The 21,280-nt window shown below is 44.1% G+C and overlaps 1 protein-coding gene across 12 annotated transcripts in view; it reads left to right on the forward strand.

Moving 5' to 3' along the window:
- The window catches only part of CASZ1 (castor zinc finger 1), a 197,562-nt gene that overhangs the window by 161,356 nt on the left and 14,926 nt on the right, over positions 1-21,280 (forward strand). For 5 of the 12 annotated variants that reach the window (XM_086921326.1, XM_086921329.1, XM_086921331.1 and 2 more), the window contains 7 exons: positions 431-553; positions 6,083-6,394; positions 9,898-10,096; positions 10,686-10,857; positions 14,905-15,053; positions 15,792-16,032; positions 18,802-19,086. In XM_086921326.1, coding sequence (XP_086777452.1) covers positions 431-553; positions 6,083-6,394; positions 9,898-10,096; positions 10,686-10,857; positions 14,905-15,053; positions 15,792-16,032; positions 18,802-19,086 — 1,481 coding nt within the window. Of the gene's footprint in view, positions 1-430; positions 554-6,082; positions 6,399-9,897; positions 10,097-10,685; positions 10,858-14,904; positions 15,054-15,791; positions 16,033-18,801; positions 19,087-21,280 lie in introns of those variants that run through there. The other 7 variants (XM_086921333.1, XM_086921335.1, XM_086921337.1 and 4 more) reach the window with 4 other exon arrangements.

Raw genomic sequence — 21,280 nt, forward strand, 5'->3', positions numbered from 1 at the left:
TGGTAACACACTTACCTGAACACACATGCCACAGACATCTCCACACACGAACCGTGTACTCACAATGGGACAGCTCCGAATGGGTTTGGTTAATTTCATGTACAACAATGTGCATGGTTATAGAGAATTGGGCATTGAAGGAACAGACAGAGATAATGATGTACATTATTGCATATACATTTCCTCAAGCATGCACATATACAATCCTGCACATACACACTCACCCCTCTGTACATATAACACACACACTTCATTATTTGGGTATGAGTAAACACATTCAAACACAGCTTATATGCACTATGCCCATATATCCTCATGCAAACGTATATACCTGTGCCCATTCACATCCCTACAGACACACACACAGCCGTCCATTTATCAAGCATGCACACTCCTGCACATGGCTGTGATATACTCTCCTGTTTTGCAGGTTTGGGCCCAGCGATATCTGCAGTTCCCGTTGTGACTTTCTACGTAAGGCACATTTCCACTGCACTGTGCTGGAATGTGGTGCCCTCTTTAGCACCATGGATGGGGCTATAAAGCATGCCAAGTAAGTGTGTCCATGTGTGGGGGACTTTACAGATGTAGAAGTTGGAAGAGCATATTGTACAGGCTTGTACATGCAAATAAAGAGAAGGACATTGTGATTTTGATACTTTTAACTCTTGCACTCCTGCTCTCACAACTGCCTGAGAATGTGTGGTCTTCAGCGCTTGTTCATCAGCATCCATAATAGCTCAGTTCCTACTGGTTTTACCTCCCTTGCATAAACGTAACAACGAGATGGCAGCTGATATTGTGAAGAAGAGACAGCAAACTCTAAAGATACTAGAATCACTAAAAAAGTAGTTTTCCTTCCTCTGTCAAAGCTACGCTGATTTTTTCCCTCAACTGATCCTTAACGTTGCTACTCTCACTATTTTATATTCTGAGCTACATAACCTAAAATGCGAAGAGGGAGAAACAGCAGGTGCCAGGCCCGACTTCAACCAAATAAGGCATCTAGGACTTACTTGGTATAAAGGCTGCTCGATTGTGGGAAGATGCACCCACTGAATAATACTTATAAAAGGAATGTGGGGTAGCATAAATTGCTGCACAACAAATGTCTACAATGAGCATCTTTGCCTCAGATGAGGTGAGATGAGCTTGAAATCGCAGAGGAGGGTGACATCTTGTGTCGGAGGCCTTGGATATGCACAATATTATCCACCTGATGATCGTGGGCAATGTCCCTTTGTTGTCATGGGTGAAGCCACCATATTGGATTAGGGATGATCTGACTTCTGGAAGTAGTTGCTCTTTTCAAGTAAAGTGTAAAGACCCAGGGGGTTATTTATTAAGGTTCTGCATGTGCTGCAAAGTAATGCAACACAAATAACTTAGTCTACTTAATTACTGCTTTAAAAGCCTGCAGGCATAACACACAATTGCACAACACCATGCAAACACCTGTGCAACCCTTGGTAAACAAGAATCAGCCAGGTAAAGTAGGGATACTTAATACCGGAAGGTTTAATACTTAATAAGTATGGGAGGTTCATCAAGGCATACAGCCCCAATACAGCAAACATGAGCTTCATTGCAGGTGTGGCAGCGGTGGCATGCGAGGGTCTTGCCTGCATACGAGGAATCGCATTTAGCACTGTCCTTAATACCGCACTCAGTCTTCCTGTAGTGCTAGGCCACCGCCAGAAACACCACAGTCACTCTTACACGCAATTATTTGCTCAATACAAACTTGTAGACTCCTGGCACCAGAGAAACCCCAATTGTATAGCCTTTACAAATTATTCCCTGGTACCCGACACCGAGATGCACACTCGCTCCATAAATGCAGTCCATATATGTAAGTCAGACAACCGAGTTCAAATCAAGCATGTTGTATGGCCACTACCCAGTCACTTACATTAGTTTTTTCTTCTGATGCCAACAAAGCCCAGACTTGGCTTTTCCAAACTAAGGCCCTAAGAGATGGATTCAGGAAAAAGATTAAGCTGTCCATTGAAGATATTTTCAGAATATTTAAAAATAAATGTGGGGGATAGAGTGGGAGGCCTTTAATACAAACATAAGAGATATGTATAGTGAAAAAATCTGGAGTCCAGGTGATCTGCACGCCCTTAAGAGAAAATAAACATGAAGTAAGAAATATAGGCGAGGAGTATATTGTGATACAATAGACAGAACCCCTTTGAAAGCTTAATAAAAAACCACTAGAGTGTCTGGAGGAGGAGGAAGAAAGGTCAAACATTTGAACAAAATTGTTACGGCTCAGCAATATGGGGAGGTTGAGAGACCAGGAAGTACTCTGGCTAGATCAAAAATCCAAAGGTGGTCCCACCAAGAGGTATTCGAATTTAAGGGAACCTGTGGTGAGATAGGTCAGCCCTGGTGGTCTTGGCTATTCTGCCCAATTGTATGAATCGCAAGAGGAGGTCTCTGCAGTAAAAATCAATACTTACCTTGACACGGCTACGCTGGACTGGCTAGAGGACCATGAAGTGAAGGAGGCAATTACTTTTACTGCTGGAGGTAAGGCCCTAGGTTGGGGATGGCCTCACAGCTTCATTTTACAATAAATATGGAGACATATACGTTTCCACCTCCTAGTGATATCTAAAGAGGTGAAGGAAAAGGGCTTCATGCCACCCAACTTGAGTGAGGCATTCATAATTACTTTAGTCACACCGGATAAACCACCTAAGAAATGCTCTTCCTGCTGGACAGTGTCACTTATAAACATCAAATCAACATCTTTGGCAAAATCATAGCTGCTGGACTCCAGACATATATTCCAGCTTGGTCCGGTTAGATCAGTTCGAATTTATATTAGGTCATGCTAGAAATACTTTTCTACTTTCAATGATTTCCTCCACTAAAATGGCCCTTAACTCTCCACTGGAGCTGTAGTGTTAAAAGAGGGAAAATAAATGTGACTCTCTAGAATAGGCCTACATGCTTGCAACCCTTGTGCCGACTGGGGCTGGGTGAAAGAATAGTGGGATGGATTGCTTTGCTATATGTATTGCCCACGTGCTGGTATATCACACCAAATAATGGCGATAACACATCTGCTGCCCCTAGTTGAGTCCCTGACCGACGTTCTCAGATCCCATACGCAGTTTCTCTGGGACGGAAAAGTAAACATGACTTGATGTCGCTCGATGTTAATAACATTTTGTTAGATTTGCAAAAGCCAAGATAAACCCCCCCCCCCACATCACGTTGATTATGATATTTATTTAAGCATTGGGTCATTTTTTTTTATTACACACCTGGTGTTTTCTCGGAACTGTAACATTCTCTTCACTTATTAAACTTCGTAGTATGGATGATATATTCTTTTTAAAGATTTCTAATAATCTCAACACTTTGTACAAATATAAAAGTTGGGGTGAAACACAAGAAAGAAATGATTCAAAATGGCAATTAAATTATCCGTAGAAAATAATCAACAGAGAAAATTGTGACGAGCTGGGGAATAATTCACCAGGTAGCGGTTACAAGTTGGCCAGTTTGAGGTAAGGGTTTTACACCATCATTTCCAGGTTTTAACTTCACAATGAGGCAGAACACGTGGGAACGTCATTTTAGGCATGGAATGTTGTACGTTTTGCTTTTCTTTCTGTTTGTTCCCCCTCACCTCACACACACACTACAAATACATTTAAAACGCTACGAATAGATTTCGGTAGGTTTAACCTGCTGAGATGTGTCAGGGAATAATAGGTGGGAGTGCTAATTACGCAACTCAGAATTTTGATCGCTGAGAAAACCCCCAGCTTACACAAGGGTTTGAATTGCATCAAAATGCAAAAAAAAACACAAATGCTTGGAATGTGAAAAAAAGATGTAATCTCTAGCATGCTTAGGGATACTTCATGCACACTACTGTCCTGGTATTGACAATTTGTTTACCTTAATCACAATCCCAGCACCGGGGTGGTATAAAACAAAATGAATGTGGAAAAATGAAAATGAAGGTAACTGACTGCAAGCAAACAGCGCTAAGGATGCCTGGCTTCACCCTGGGAGTGCTGAGGAGTGGACACTTCACAGGGAAAGCCACAGCCGTATGAGTATCAGCACCAGGAAGCCTAATAGGCGACACTGCAAGGTGACGTCTGGTGACAGTGCGCTTTATAAGTACCATGACATTTACATTTGTATAGCGCACTTATACCCTGAGGTGTTTTGGCGCTGTACGCATACTGCTGTGGAACCCTTCCTGGCTTTCCCTGTGAAATGCCCACTCCTGGGCACCCCCAAGGTGAAGCCAGGCATCCCAGCGCTGTTGGGGCCGTTGTGGCGATTAAGCAATCTATTGCCCAGAGTTGCAGAGTGGGACCCATGATTAGAATAGGCACCGAGGCGAGAATTATCAGGTCCGAGGAAATTGAGCCCAAGACCCGCCGAGGCGGGAATTGAACCCTGGTCCCGGGCTAGACCTCTGCATCAGGGTCTGCAGCTCTAACCATTGAGCCACACTTCTCCACACTTCTGTACACGGGTACATGCTGCACATAGGGTGCCAGGACCACAGTACAGTGGGCCCATACTTTACTAAGGACAGTGGCCACACTTGAGGGGCTCACCCGCACATCCCAATTGCAGGGCACAGGGACCTATTGCACATTTACACACACTGCACTGGTGGTTGTGGAAAGACAAGAAGGATCACAGAGTGTAGCAGCCACCAGGCATATGAGCCAGCATGCAATGCACGCAGCCCAAGCCTAGCCTGGTCTCAGATTAATGCCTGAGACAGAAATCACTTCATTCCAATTATATTTTTTTCTCATATCTATGAGAGTTCGCTAGTGAGCTGCTGAGAAGTCTTCTCTGCTGTGGCCATGTATGTAAACCACCCCCTGCGATCCATGAAAGACTCCACAGCACTTCCCCCTGTGGATCCCTCTGCAGTGGAGCGTGCACTTTGCTGCTTTCCTGAAGAGACCCGTTGAGAGTATGAACTCCTGAACTCGCCCTCTCTTGGATTGATACTCTGAACTATACCCCACTACCAGAGAGAACCCCAACAGAAAGGTCTACAGGCTAACACCAGGAGAGGCACCCTATAGAAGGGACAACTGACCCCCCTTTCTGGAAATCGCCCTGCAGACTGGCCTTCTTACTTGCTTCTTGAAGAGAACAGAAAAAAACGGCCATCTGGCTTCTCTTCTGGGAAAATACTCTGGAAAAAGGGGCTTTTGTAACTCCTGACAGACGCCCCTAAGAAGGAACTTCTGAGTTCTATTCTACTTTGAGAGACACTTCGAAAAGAGGAATCCTTGCCTTCCTCGCAGGAAAACAGTCTGCAAATGAGGCCCCAGACCCCACCCCGAGAGAAGCACACCGTGGAGGGGGCTCTTAATCTCCTCATGGAGGGCCACTGCAGAGAGAATCCTCCGAAACTCAGTCACCAATTAAAAGACCCCTGCACAATACTCTTCTTAGCAGTCATGCTGGGTAGATACCCTTAAGCTCCCTCCTACAGAGAAACTCTGAAGAGGCACCAGAGAGAGGGTTGTTTCTCATATGTCACATTGAGGAATGCAATACTTCATTAGTTCAAAACAGTCCCCCATATGAAAAGTCCTTCAAATGGGACCCCGATCTCCTCCTCTAAAAGACACCTTACAGAGGGAGCCTCCTGAACCCCAAACCTCATGCTGGGAGACAGTACAGAGCTCTCTGGCATACCCTTGTGTACCACCTTCTTATTTTCAATGGGTGGTATTCACCTTCCTCGTGGACGTAGACCTTGCAGAGCATCCTCTCCGGATTGGTCTTCTGGGAGAAGTGCCTGCACAGCACTTCCTCCTGACTTTTGTCTCCTCTTGCACAGACACCCAGTAGAACACCCAGTGCTGACTGTTCTCCCTCATTGTCATTCCCAATAATTTTAGGCACTTCTATTGCCATCTTTTCAGAGAGATGGTACTGCCATAATCTGTCTAAAACACAGGTCCTTCCGGTGAGATCTCGGATCATACACCACCTGCTACCCTCCATTTTTTTCTGAACATTCTCACCAGGCCTAGCTTCCTAATTCTAGCGTTTGTTTCCTTTTCAGCTTCCACTTCCGAACAGATGGCAGTACAGGATCAATGTGTCCAACCTCCATGGACTCCAAGGCATCCCTGCCTCCTTCTCCTCCTTCAATCACTTTTTCAGCAGCATCTACCCAGGATGTGCCCAACCAAAGCCAGGCACCCTTGCCTTCCACTCCTACGCTCCTGGCCTGGAAGCAGTTAGCAGCATCATTACCACAGATGGCGCAGATTCCTTCATCAATGTCCATTCCGGTAGCATCTCCTTTGGCGACAACTTCACTAGAGAATGCCAAGCCCCAGGTGAAGCCCGGATTCCTTCAATTCCAGGAGAAGTGAGTAGAAAACTTTTCAGGGAGTGATATTGTATGGGGACTCGGATTCAGGAGGGAGACGTTTTATATAGAAATATGGAATTAGAATCATGTATGTTTAGTTGGTTCATACATTCATAACATGCTGCTAAACAGCTGCTTCAAAGCAGACACTGTAGTCTTGCAGAAATACCAAAACAAAGTACGATAGAAGCAATCACAGTGAGCAGAGAGAGTATCTTGCATCAAGGTGAATGTAGCGGGAGGTAATTCTCTCTATGTTTAGCCCTTAATACTTTCTAGTCACCCCAATTGGCCTCAAACAACCAGGTTCTCTTTATAGGTGAGCTGCATGGGGCTAAGGACACAATTTAAACAACGGTGGGCTATGCCAGGGCTGTGCTGCCTTTCTTTGGTCGACCTTCCCTGAACAGTAATTTAAATGAAGAAATTAAGTTCCAAACACCAACACTAGTGCTAATCTGATCGATGGCTGATGGTGGATGAGGTCCTGCAATGAGGGCTACAGATTCTTCCGACCTCTGCCTCCGTGAGTGGGAGATATACACACACATCTATGTTTGCCACCCCCTGCCCAGCATCTCAAATTTATGATGGGCATTATAATCATTTCTCACATGCTGACTGCATTTTGCTCTCAACCTGCTCTTAAAGAGCATTTTTCCTAAAGAGCTTACGCTACGAAACGCCTATGCTCAAAAAGAAAACAAATATTCACCAAGACTCTCTGCAGACATATCGAGCTTTGCACACTTGCATGGAGTAACATCTTTGTCATAATCTCATGTTGGGCATGGCTGCTGACTAGAGGAGTGTAGAGTCTGAGGCACCCTGCTGAACCCCACACTCTAAGTACTTGGTGTCATTGGCTCTCCGCTGGTGCAAACGTCCCTGCATACTTCTGGGACAGCTGAAAAGTGCCTGGTGATTTCAGCAAAAGGCATTACAAGCTCAGTTGTGGTGTGAGAATAAGTTACAAATCCCGAAATTGCTTTACTGAGGCCTACAGTGGACCTGGCACTGCCACATGTCAGAGAAGGTAGTTGACCATCTTCTGCACTGTAGGGAATTGTAGGGGTGACTGTCTTAATGATCCGATTGCTGCATACAAGAAACACGCGACTGGAGGCAATTGTGAAAGTACCAATTCAAAAAGCAATCACTACTGAATGCCATGAGAGCAGTTAAAGGATAGAGAACACCACAACATAAGCTGTGATCAACTAGCTCATAATAGCAAACTACTGACAGGAAGAGCCCTGCTTGTAGCACACAGTCTAGCCTTGCAATATGGCAGACTGATAACGCACCCTTTGTACTACCCTTTCTTTGGAACAACATCTGTAGTTTTAACATAACTTGTGATAGCTCCTGAATAAGTGCTTAGAATTCAAGAACGTCTTATGGTAACTTCGTAAACAAGTCCACCATTTTAACAACTGTCAAGAGAGATCCCACTTCTGTGATAGCATTGTTCTGCAATGAGCATAGATATTTTGTTTCTCTTAAGGCAAAGTTTTTCCAAACCCCCATTCTACACAGGGCTCAAGAAAAGCTGTATTTGGTTATCAGCCATTCGGGTCACCACCACCTGGTAAGGATCACGTGATCAGCAAATAACAGTGTAGCATATACAAACCACATACTATACACCCTCTATGGCTTAGTCTCTATCCTAGTCAGCATGTCATCCTTCGCACAAACAAAAATTCATTAACATCGCTGCTGTTCTGCCCTCCTCCACCTACAGGTCATGAACCCATGCGTAAAGTTGCCTATAAGCAGATTCACATTACTTCTCTATCTTGCCTGAGTGATCTATCATATAGGCCATTGACTGTGACCTCTCAGCTGCAAGCAGAAGTATTCTGACCTCAAAGCTCATTTCTACCCACAACTTAGGCCGAATCAGCATTTCAGGCACCTAGACAACATAAATACAAATACTAGAGGATTTCACATCTTCACCAAAAACGAAGTATAAAGAACTGGATAAGAAGTTCCTCCTTATCACAAAACAGCTCTTTACTAATGGACTCTGGTTTCCTCGTGGTTCAGTAAGCCAACAATGGCCATGAAATGCTCAGTTGAAGCTCAGTCATAGCAAGTCATAGTGGCACTACATTGCCCTCTTGACTTCACCCCCAACTTTTCTGAGGACGTCTGCCTTCCTGAAATTGTTAAACTCCTTCTGCCAGGAACTTCAACGTTTAGTGGGAAAATGAGGAAACCAACACCATCATGGCAGCATAAGAGAGCTACAAAGATTCAAATTCATTCAGCATGTGAAGAAAGCAACACCCAACCTGTGCCACACTCTTAACTTGTGTTGCATGCTCCATGTCCAGCCTCTACAGACAGCCTTTGTCCTAGTTGAATCACTTGTCTTCCTCATGTTCATCTTCCCTCAGGGATAATCCACTCCACTGATGTGAGGCCCTGCTAGAACTCAGTGAAGATTTCGCAGTAGACTTCAAGGTCCAACTTATGAATGATAAGGCGTGCATCATGTACTAGGAGAATTGGGATAATGAAAGGAAGTCGAACAAGATTCTCTCAAAGATCTGGCTCCTATCTGTTGAAACTGCACCCCCCCCCCCCCCCGATATCAACAAGTGGTTGCTGAAAGATCTAGTGACTTCAGTAGATCCTGTATAAATATAGGCTGGAGATAATAAGCAGACTGTCTGCAGGATCCAGGTTTTATCAATGCAAGGTTTCTTCCAGCAATGTCTGCATTTCCTGCAGGATTTTCTGAGGGCAGTTAGCAACTTCCAGAAACCTTCCAAAGGTATGTCTTCCTAGCAATTATGTGCTGTGTAACATTCCACAGCATGGAAATTATTAATGCCGGAAAACCAACAATGCAAGTATGCAATGTTTTGTTCCCAATGATACTGGCAATTCCACCATTCCTCGCCACATGTCATAGGATGAGCCCTACTCTTGTACTGTGTTGATTCCTTTTTGGAATTTAAGTGTCCTTTAGAACCCATCCTCCCACCAAACCCTCAGGCTAGAGAAACGACCTCCTGAACTGGACAACATATTCAATATGCAGAGCGGGTCTTGTTATAGTTATTTGAAAGAAGTCTTTTCAGAGTACCAGACATCACTTGAGTTCCAGTGTGCTGTCAAAGATAATATCCACTGAGGCTTTTATTGGTAGTCACTCCTGTGAGGCCCACTCTAGGAACCAGAATCAGGCTGTGTGTAAGGAAGAGATGTGGTGCAGTCAAGCTCTAGGCATCAGGGAGATGATTAAAAAACCAAAGTTTCCTAAGGGGTGGACTTATTGGACCTACAGGTCCTCAAAGATTAGGTTCGAGGAGTCAGTGGATATCAAAAAATAGTGGCAAACACACAGGAAGGCCAACTGGTGGAAAAGGGAATGTAATAAATAGAATTTGGATTATTTCAGAGTGCAGAGTAGGGTGGGTAACAGGTTGCATGCAGTGAAAGTTGTGATCAGTTATTACTACAACCCTTTTCTCCTGATACAGTGACCCATGCCTGGCGACGGACTGCAAATATGCCAACAAGTTCCACTTCCATTGTCTTTTTGGCAACTGCAAGTATGTGTGCAAGACCTCGGGCAAGGCAGAGTCCCACTGCTTGGATCACATCAACCCCAACAACAGCCTTGTGAACGTCAGGGACCAGTTTGCATATTATTCCTTGCAGTGCCTATGTCCGAACCAGGTGAGCGAGTTATGAGAAGGATGGATGGCGAAGGTTAAAAGTGTGGCGTGCACGTTTCGGTTTATGGGGCTTCAGATGCACTTGGGAAAATACATGTTCATAAAACTGCGGAGTGGGGAGGTGTGCATGGTGGAGGTTTCAGGTGGATGATTGGGCTTCACAGTGTGGGAGTCTTTTGTAGCACCTTGACGCTCTGCAAGTGAGCGATTTAACGTGATTGCATGGTGGCTAGCACCCAGGATGCTTTGCAAGTGAATGATTTCAAGTAGGGTGATTGGTTACTTCGAGGGTGAGCCGAAGTTGGAGCAGGTTCCTCCTCACAGGACTCCTTGCAGATCAATGATTTATCGAGTGAGCAGGGTGCCTGGATCTGAGGATGTCTTAGGTAGTGGATCAGAGTGTCTGTTTCCTAGTATGACCTGATGTCTGTGCAGGGTGTCTGGATCACTGGATAGCCTGGGGACAGGAAAAGAGCTGAATACCCGGACTCCCCAAGAATCCATTCATATAAGGGAAAATGGGTGTTTCTGTGGCACGTTGTACCCTCCAGTGGAATCTGCTAAATTACCGTTCTCTTCTTCCCTTGTAGCATTGTGAATTCAGGATGCGGGGACATTACCATTGCCTGCGGCATGGGTGCTACTTCGTTACTAATATCACAACCAAGCTGCCATGGCACGTCAAGAAGCACGAGAAGGCGGAGCGTAGAGCTGCTAACGGGTTCAAATACTTCACAAAACGTGAGGAATGTGGTAGAGCAGGTAATGTGCGTTGTATCTGTGCCCCCTCGTATTAGGCCTCACTATAACTGTGTGCCCCCCGTCGGTATACCTTGCTGTACTTCTCTGCTCCTTCACATACACTGCCTTGTCCTTCAGCACCCAGCTGGGCATTGCTGTTCATCTTTACTCCATACTGGGACTTGCTGTGCCATTCTGCATAGCTGGGTCTGGCTGTTCATCTAGGCCTCCTATTACATCACCTTCTGTCACATCTCTGCCTCCATAGCTAGAAATCACTGTGTGGAATCGGTCACCCCGGGGAACCTTCACAGTGACACTGGCCATCAATAATTGGGGTTCCCAAGACCCCCGACCCACCATCTTCCCTAGACTATAGCTCTATCTTTCCCATAGATGGGTCTCGCTGTCCATCTCACCTGGGCGTGACTGGCATCATGGAATTTAATGAGCGGTATCAATGGCTAGCAGCTGCTACCCCTGGCTTGCTCTTTTGGCATCCAGGACACTGCCATCGCTACACCTGGCCACATGAAGGCAGCAAGATTACATGTAAAAGTTTTTAAAAAACTAAAAGCTAAGACAGAATTTTCTTCATACCTTGCCAATTCATTACTACATTAGGTAACTTTCTTAAGTCACTTAATGTAATAATGAGGGAGTTGCTAAACGTGCTAAGATGCCAACACAATAAATTAGGACTCAAAAACAAATGAATAAAACTCGGAATTTCCATTGTAGACAAACAGCATTTCTGATCAGCTTAAGGGATGCCTGACTTGGTTGCCAAGTATCCAACAACAACAAAAATGGATTTGTGACCAAATTTACATGGTAATAACAAGAGTGTCAGTTCGGACAAGGATTATGTGGTACCCGGGTTCGAGTAGAGTGCAGAACTAGAACGTGGTGTGCGGCGTATAGCTGGATGTTCATTGTAACGTAAAAATAAAACTCAGATTTTATGCTGACCAACTCTTATGTTTTTTAAGTGGTCTCCCAAACATGATCTTGGTTGTGGATTCATCATCAAAATAATCCTTGAGCCCAGGCTGTTTATGTTTAGCCCAAGGCATTAACACAATGAGTAAACAGCAACGTTTTAGAAAGGGGGGCACATTTAAGGGGTGGTATAAGCACTTTTGGGATTCCTACATATGCTACATTTCATAATTTGTTGGTTCGGGGAGTGAGGGAATTGGGGGTCGACTTTTTCTACCTCTATACTTGGACATTGATTAATGAGCTCTGTGCACCAAGTTCAAGTGAGGGTCAGAGTTGGATTTTTTATTTATTTAAAACAGACACAAAAATAGTACACTTCGGTTGAATGCATTCTTGTGGGCCGGCTAGGAGTTAGGACCAACTAGGTCAATAATCTTCCATCGATATTTCTAATAAAGTTTAAAGCATACAAAGAATAAAGCACTAAGGGAATGAAGAGATCATCGTAAAAACACAAAGACAGTTGGGGTTACAGTACTCACAACCAGGGTCTTATGTTTGTTTATTGTGGATTGAGCAGGGTTTCACTTTTTCTGATGATGGTATTGTTAGTCAACAACTTTTCTGACAACTGATGTTTAATGCCCGAATTGTTTTACTGATGTGGTTTTTGTTTATGAATTAGACATTTAACGTGTATGTAAAGCACCAAGATGTGGCAGCCCATCCCCACCTGCCTGGACTCAGACGTTACCTCGCTCTCTGTTAGACTGGTGGCGGGTTATTTTTGATATCAATGACTGGTTCTGGGGCTGGAACAGGAGAGGACCCCCTGTGTTCTTCTCTGGGGCCGTAGGTAACCCACATTTGGCTTAAGGTGGGCTGGTGGCACCCCGACAAATCTTAATAGAGACTGATCTAAGCCGAAAATATCAAGTGCAAAAGGCCGGAAAGAAGTGAAAAGCTCCACTGGGCTCAGGATTCATAAACTATTCATGGCCATTAATAAGCTGCCAGTGGTGGCCGTGGCAACAGGCGTCAACAGACTCGGCTCCTCTTTCGGTGCAGCAGCCACATTGCTGCTATTTACTCAACCTTTGGTGCTTCAGGTGAAAGGACAAAGAGAACTGTTAGTTTACACATTGCCAAGGCAACAGGTGAAGAGTCACTTTCAAAATCAAGAGCTCCCCAGACCCTGAAAAGCCAATCGCAGGTGAACCTGCAGGGCCGACCAGCTAATAGGAAAGTGTGTGTCCCTGCAAACTGATCCTAGGAGGTCTTTGGCGCCCTTACACTTCTCCGGGGAAATCATTAGCTCACTCACTGATCATAAAATTTACTGCATTCACTCAAACAGGACATCATGGCCTATGAGTAATATTTATTCTGCCTTGGCTATAATCCATAAACATATATAGCTCATAATTCATGCATTTACGGTTTTACAAAACAATGAGGGCACTCACCCATACAGATTAAAACTGAGTTTATGTTAAAAAATGTAAAATTATTGCAACAAATTGTTGGTGAGTACATTTTAGGACGAGGGCAATGTGTTGTGTAAAGTAGCACTGCAAGGTACATCTGAGTAAATGGGCTTGCAATAAAACACACGAGGGAAAAGGGCCAAGTATAACCAGTGGGTGGCTTCTAGATTAGGGGTGTGCGGAATTTGCGTAGTCGCGCTACTCAAAGCTCCGAGAAATGGTAAAAAATTCTGCGAGCATGCAAAAGTTCTGCGAACATGCGGAATTGCTTGTTCCGCCCATTCGCAATGCTTTTTTCCTGTTTGCGAACGCTGTTTGCTTGCTCTGGGAGAAATATCTTGCGTACACACATTTTGAATGCACAAACAAGCAAATAATTCCGCGAAGCCATGGATCACAGAATTTTTGGCAATTCCGCGTTCTCTGCGGAACGCGAAATTACCCAAATTCCGCAAGCGGAACGGAATTTACCGCCCAGGCCTATTCTAGACTACCTCTTAACCAGAATCTTGCATCCTGCCCTCCATAAAACTAGTTCTGCATTAACGGCAAAAGATCCCTAAATCAAATGCATTTCCTTACACAGGAGATTCTGTGCTCATGTGTAGAGACCAGTAGTCGAAGGAGTGTGCACTTCACAAGGACAAAATCTATTGCTTGAAAGCAGGGCTTTGCTTTCTATTATTTTCTGAACCGTCCACTAGCAAGTTCCTTCTACAAAGCAGATGATCAACGAGGGAAAGCCCCACGAAATGAGGAGAGAAAGAGACAATGGTGATGTTATAAATAGGAGTATACAAAGTAGTAAAGCTTTTTTTCCCTTACCGCCTTTACAAAGCTTTTGGGAAGAAACTGCAACTTAAAGTTGGATTGTTTCACCCTTTCCAAACTTTGCCTCAAAAGGTCTGCTTCTGTGTCATTATATATCACAAAATGTAACCTTGTAGAGAAAGATACTGAATGCATTTTCAACTGTGCACAAAAAAAATACAGCAAAAGGTAAACTTGCATACAAAGATTCTGCATGTATCTTTCATCTTGGATGGATTCGATCAGTGGGAAATTTATCTTGCAATCCGAGAATGTTATCTCTCAGTGCACAGGTACATTTTACACAGGCGAGGAGAAAGGTAAAGTAGGTTAAGTATCAGGGTTCCATCTGCCCAGCGTTTTTTGAGGAGTAGGAATCTTTGGATTGTAATAAAATTCTAGGCCTGACATAAGTACAAGGACACCAGAGGAACCCTCACCATAGAAATTAGGGTTTTGAATTTACACCTTTAAAGTAAAATAAAAAGTACTCCCCACTGGAGCCAGTAGTGCAAACCTAGCACTCTTCACTAGCCAGCTGTTGAGCTAGTATACTCCAGGCCCTTGATCAGCCTGCAGATTTTCAGTAGCAAGACCATAACTATCACCCATTGCCCTTTACAACATTCTGACCGTTGATGGAGCTCTTTAACCCTTCGCCCATCCGTCGAACGGCCCTTTACAATTCTTTACTGTTGTGGCTTCTTTCCTTCAGAATCTAATATCATTGCAGAGATGGTTGTGGGATGACTGATGGTTTACTGAAAGCTCTCTGTGGTCCAACGACCCCTACTCCAAAGACTAACATTTCCATGGTTTGTTGCAGGCTGTAAATACAACCAGGTGAACAGCCACTTCCACTGTATCCGGGACAGCTGCCAGTTCTCGTTCCTTCTCAAGCACCAGATGACCTCGCATGCTCGTAAGCACATGAGGAGAATGCTGGGGAAAAACTTCGACCGCGTGCCTGGACAGGTATACATTTGCTACATCGCAAAGACCGCACACCACATAGCTTTTATGTATACCTACTTCAAATTAAATTAGTTAATATGTTCTAAACTACAGCTTGGGCATAAGCAGGAAAGGTCCCCTCTGCCTAAAAGACTTTCTCCGATTACTGTGAAGAAGCTCACAAAGCCCTTCTAATCCAATCCTGGTATGGTTCGCTTAGGATCATAAACATCAACCTTCACTTTGTGTGTCCAACTATTAGCAGACTTTCTGAACAGAATAGATACTGCTGCATATCTTTTTATCCCAAGTCTCAAACATGTCTGATACCGTTAAACTACCTTCAAATGAGACATCTTCATAAACTGCCTCTTGTGAAGGGAAGCAGTTGAACGTACCAGCTTCATAACTCCCGAAGAAAAGATTCCCCAGGCCCGAAGATTTCCATAGGCGTCATGTTCGGCTGTCACAAGAAGGCCTTATGTTAGATTTTCAGACCTCACATTTTGCACAGTGCACACATTGTACCATACTCTGTTTAAAGCTCTGTGTTAATTTTTATGCTATTGGCCGGTAACTTACCAGAGCACAGATAGGGAGGAGGGCATTGCAATGGGGATGCTCTTAAGTACATGGGAGGTGAATGGCCAGTTGAGCGGTTAAGAGGACTCGTCACTGTGGAACAAGGAGAGCCTTGAGTGTAGTTTGAGATGGGCCTGCACATTTTAAGTGAACTTATGAACTGACATTTCTTTGCAGGTTCTTCCACACACAGGTCGAAGTGACAATCTGTCACATTTTAGTAGCAGCATGGTCTCCAGCCCTGCATCATCAGGTACCCCAGCTTCCTTCCAAACATCCCAAAACACCAATGACACAGAAACCGATGAATATATGGACTACACTGGAGCCGGAAGCCCAGGAGGACTATCCTCAGAGTCCTCCAACATGGACAGAAGCTGCTCCAGCACTCCAGTGGGCAACGAGAGTACGTCAGGAGGTAAGAACTCCTCTGAACTACAAAGGACTGCTAAATTCAGAGCTTAAGACATCCTTTCATATTGGTAAAACAAAAAAACATGTTTACTTCTTTACCCTGGAGCAAAATGTATACCTTTCAATTTCAATGCAAATAAGGACTTCACAGTATGGACTTTCAGATTTTAGAGTGTGAACATTAGCCCCAAACCCTCTGTTTGGGAAAATATTGAGGGCAAGACACCTCTCCGGAGGAATAAGTGGGTACATTTAAATAAAAGACAGTTTAAGGCAGCAAAAAAACTGAATAAAAATGTCAAAAGGCAAATTCTGTTTAAATACGATAATATAGCCAAAACATGCCTAAAATGAACCCACCATGGGATCAATTAATGGCTTACTATAGTTCCAAAACTAGGATACTTGATGGTGTGTGTAACTGGGCGCATGCAAGAGTAGCCTGGTAAGAAACTTGTGGAGGGAAAAATAGTCTGCTTGTAAGGGGAAGAAGAAGAACCATCCTAAGTATTGGAATGACCTGGACAATGCAAAAAGTGGATAGTTAGACACTCAACCCCTCCAAGCCTCAAATGGTTTTTACTCTCACAATAAGATGTAGTAGACCTTTGTGGCAGAATTACAGCCCACCAAATCAGGCAGAATCAATCAATCAATCAATCAATCAAAGCATTTAGATAGCGCACTACTCACCCAGAGGGTCTCAAGGCGCTGGGGGAGGGGGGTCCGCTACTGCTCGAACAGCCAGGTCTTGAGTTGCTTCCTGAAGGCGAGATAGTCCTGGGTCAGGCGGAGGTGGGTCGGGAGGGAGTTCCAGGTCTTGGCGGCGATGTAGGAGAAGGACCGACCCCCTGTGGTGGTTCCATGCTTCCATGGAAACCCTTTCATTTTCACTCTTACAAGTTTCATTTAGACCGGTGCTGAGATGTTGAAATTGGTGTAAATTGTATTTGCACCCGTTTTGGCAATTGTCTTATTAAGAGTAGTTCACAAATTGGAAATGCTCTCCTTTTTGCAGTAGTCGTTACCACCCTGAAAATGCACACCGCAATCATGCAGATTATGGGCATGGATGCCTACATTTACTTGTTTGGTGACATGGTCTGGCTGACCAGAGATTCCCAAGTCATTCTAGCGAATTGACAGGTGAATTGACTCCGGCAGGTTGAGAAACATTTTATTTGTACTTATTAATTGGCTACAATATATTAACAAAGATGAAAAATTTATACTTATTTCATGTATCAGCAGCCAAGGGTAAAGAAGGCTTGCTTAACCCATTTTAAACATGGGTGGACTTTCAAGGGTGGAAGCGATTTCAGGACTTGTTAAAAATATTTAAGGGAAAGTGCAGACTATAGCTACGTTGGGGAGATCCTTTCAGGCCAAACAAACAAACAGAAGTTCAGAAGCAAATAGAATTCCAAAAATTTCAGTGTTCACATGCACATTCGAGTAAGGCAACGTCACATAATGACGGTCACCAATTCTTAGGAAGGCGGTTCAGAAAGGCACCTTCTGCCCTTCTGTAGAATCTATATAGGCACCAAAGTACCAAGGCCGTCTCACAAAACAACAGCAGTACTCTTGTTCCACCCCAGCTCAAGGTGGTTAATCGTAATATTTAAGCTCTAGTTTTGTTTCTAATACACTTCATTCCAAAACAACAATCTAGACCTTCAAAGACTAATTCTGCTTACCAGTGTCAATAAGTGATTGATGCTCTGTGTACAAGTGCTCCCTGAAGCCTTTGGTTGATAAAAGAAAACCTTTAATGTAGGTTTGGCTGATCTGTCCCGCTATTATCTCCCTCTTGAGCAGTCATGTTTCTTTTGTTAGAATCAACCGCTAGAAGGGATAATATTGAGAAGTGTCAGACTTCATTCATAGAAATACAGCACAAGTCCTTTCAGATCTCTGTGCTGTGACCGAGTTTCATAACATTACTATAGTACAAGAAAATACCCAACCAACACAAGAATCGTAAGCCAAGACGAACTAACATTTTCACTGAGCTCTCATGCTTCATCCCAGGTTTCCAACTTCGCTGGTACAAGCTCCACAATTCCCAATTTAGTGCTGGTTGACCTTGCCATTTTGTGTTACCCACAGTGTTTTTTTTTTAAGTGTGCAAAACTTCTTGACCTTCTGTTGTTCTGATCTCAAGTTATCTGACCTCCACAGATCTTTCTTAAGTAGCCTAAACTTACGTTTTGTAGTGAGAGACCTGTGCTGAGCGCCAACTTTTCCTTAAATAAGTGTCTTCTACACAAGCATCTTTGCTCGTGGTCTACAATTTCCTTTATTAAGTGTAATGTACTCAGGAATGTGAGTGGCACAATATTCCACAAGCTTCACCAACCAAGGTCCTGTACTCCTTATCTGCCACAATGTGGTAATTTCACATTTATTCTGAGCGAGCAGCCTACCCATTTGATCCAATCTTGCTTGCCTAGAGCCCATAGTATTTCTTGTGATTTCATTCCAGGTGTGGCAAGGCCATATTTTATTCAGTGTGCCTGAGCTCTGAGGTTGATTTATGCTGCTACAAAACAACTTATAGCCTCTCACACCCATAGCAACCTTTGCTGCCTCCTCTCCCACGGGGCCTGCATGCTTTCTTAGCTCCTGCAAGTCTACTATCTCCTCATTCCTTCTGTTACTGCCTTTTCCATTCCATCTGATTTGCTTTTGCAGTTTGGGTTTCTCATTCCGGTTCTCTTTCTTTTTTCTGTTTTCTTTTGTTTCTGCTTTTTTTCCCCACACTCTCCAGGCTGCCTGGTCTCTACTGCTGCTGCTGTCACCGATGACGCCATCACCACCCACAATGCGCCTACAACACTGCCTCCATCTTTTCCACAAACTCTGCTCAGGTCTCCACTGTCTTCCCTTCCTTACCTGCTCACGCCCACCTGCCTGTCGTACTCTCTGTTCAGTGCCACTTTGGGAGGCGGCAGGGGCCTCGTCATCCCGAACAACGGCACTCCAGCTTTCACGCAGGTCCTAACCACCTCAACTCCAGCCAAAAGTGATGTCCCTCTAGTGCAGGACGCAGCAGGTACTTGATTTTATGCTTTGAGCAGCACATCTACCACACGCTTGGTCCTCAGCCTGAGCGGTCTAGAGTAACAATATGTCCTTCACTTCTAAGCACTGTATTAACAGCACTAACCCTCAATTCATAGTACTTAGTTCATCACCTACAGAAGCATACAGATTTGAGGTGGCCATGTTGGGATCTGAAACCTTTTGACTGCTGGTTGTATTCAGGTCTCTTTCTGTAATGGGCATTTTGATGAAGGCGCTTTCTCATTGGCTTAGCATGGATCACATAGGAAGAAAAGCCCAGAATGAGAAGATAAGCCATTGAGAAGAGGCATTAACCATGACTGACCCCCTGATGTTCGTACACTGATTACATAAATACAATTTCAGCTATCTCATGCTCCCACACTGATAACATGACTTTGATCCTACTTGAGATACTTGTGCATTGGTAACAAGTAAGGTCTCCCCGTATGATGCTCCTACATTGATAGTATGAGTATGCAGCTCTTCTGTCCACTGCACCCCTTCTACTATGCTTGTGGGGTGTCCTACCCAGGAGTGGTTCAGCCTGGAATTCTTTTTTAGTTGCATAAAAATATATATATGCCTGGGGCCTGGGAGAATTCGAAGTTAAGGAATCTGTGGCTAGATGTCTATCAGATAAAGCATTTACCCCAGATGCAATCATATTCAGAGCTCACATTCCACAGAAATTTTCCAGGTCTGTGTGATTTGGTGTTTCTGCACGTGGTGCAGGGCTTGCTGTGTCTGTAAGCTAACCATGCATGTTGTGACCCCCTGAGGTGTCAGTGAGACCTAAAACTGGGAGTTATCCCAGAAATGTGTTTTGATATTTTATTTTATATACTTTTATTGCAGTTGTATTGTGTTTCTTTTGCAATTATTTTTAATTAATTGTGTAGCTAAAGAAAGAAACTACCTATCTCTCTATCTCAAAAGTGCTGTCACAGCCTTACACTAAGGCCACGGCTGAGGTGACTGTAAGGTGTAAAATGAAGCATCTTTTCTTGAACTATTCCGAGAACTTAAACTACGTCACTTGGCACTAACATACAGCCAACAGATGTCATCAAGACCTCTGTTCAGGCCAAGTTATTGCTGGCATTTATAACCGAGTTTTTAGTACTACACACTTTAACTAGTTCAGTGGATTGCGAGCTAGTAGGATTCTGACCCTTCTGGATCACCCATGGAGCTTGATAATATTGAAACAGCAAAGGAAAGGAACCGTAACTTTTGCACTGCCTACTTTCAGAAGATGTCCATTTAGTGGGCAGTTGGATTCGTTCACCTGAGAGGGGACAGTTTTTGCACTTCTTAAATGACTTGTTTAACACCGTCCTGCACGAGCTTCCCTCTTCGTTCACCCAATCTGGTACCTGCAGGAGGTCTGGAAGTATATCCCCAAACTGAACATGCCTTTTCTCTCCCCTGGACTCATCCATGAACGTTTGTCAGGTTTATTGGAACCCTTCGCAATTCGGTCATTTCACATGAGAGGATGAAACCATATAGGCATGTAATACGGACGAATGCCCAGATGCATGTCATTTTGTTTACAGACTTGTCGGTCTGGTTGAGCCTGCCCTTGTCTCACCAGTCATCCTAAACCTGACTCTGCCATCTCACAATCAGCTTAAAGGCGCTCAAAAAAACCTTCCGCTCCCATCTTCACACCACCAGACAAGGAAGGCAGATGCTCGGACAACATAGGGAAGAGATTCTCTCTTATGTCATCGTTCGAGCAGCTAACTCACTAGGGATCCCGGGGCGCTATGACTGCTAGATGTTGTCAGATGTCAGCAGTCTGCTTGATTTAATCACTGAAGACAGGAAGGCAAACGTACTGCCTCAGAAATTATAGGTGGTATTCTTGACAACGCCTCCACAGGTTTATGTCAGTTGACCGGAACAGCACTTTTTAGACCCCAAGGATGGCTCAAGGTTACCTCTTTTAAACCGTAGATTGAATTGAAGATCCTGGACATGGTCTAGGACTGCAAAACATTGTTCAGAAAACATATTGATGATGCCTTATTGGCTAAAAAGACAGACACTCGCAACTCTAGGTCTCTTGGCACTCTCCAGGTTAAGAAGTTGCCCATTCGCGGGGATAGAGGGAGAGGTTTCTCTACCTACAGAAAATGCTTTCAGCGACCTCAGCATTACCAATCGCAATACAT

Source organism: Lissotriton vulgaris, chromosome 5 (assembly GCF_964263255.1).
Source record: "Lissotriton vulgaris chromosome 5, aLisVul1.2, whole genome shotgun sequence".
Taxonomy (NCBI): domain Eukaryota; kingdom Metazoa; phylum Chordata; class Amphibia; order Caudata; family Salamandridae; genus Lissotriton; species Lissotriton vulgaris.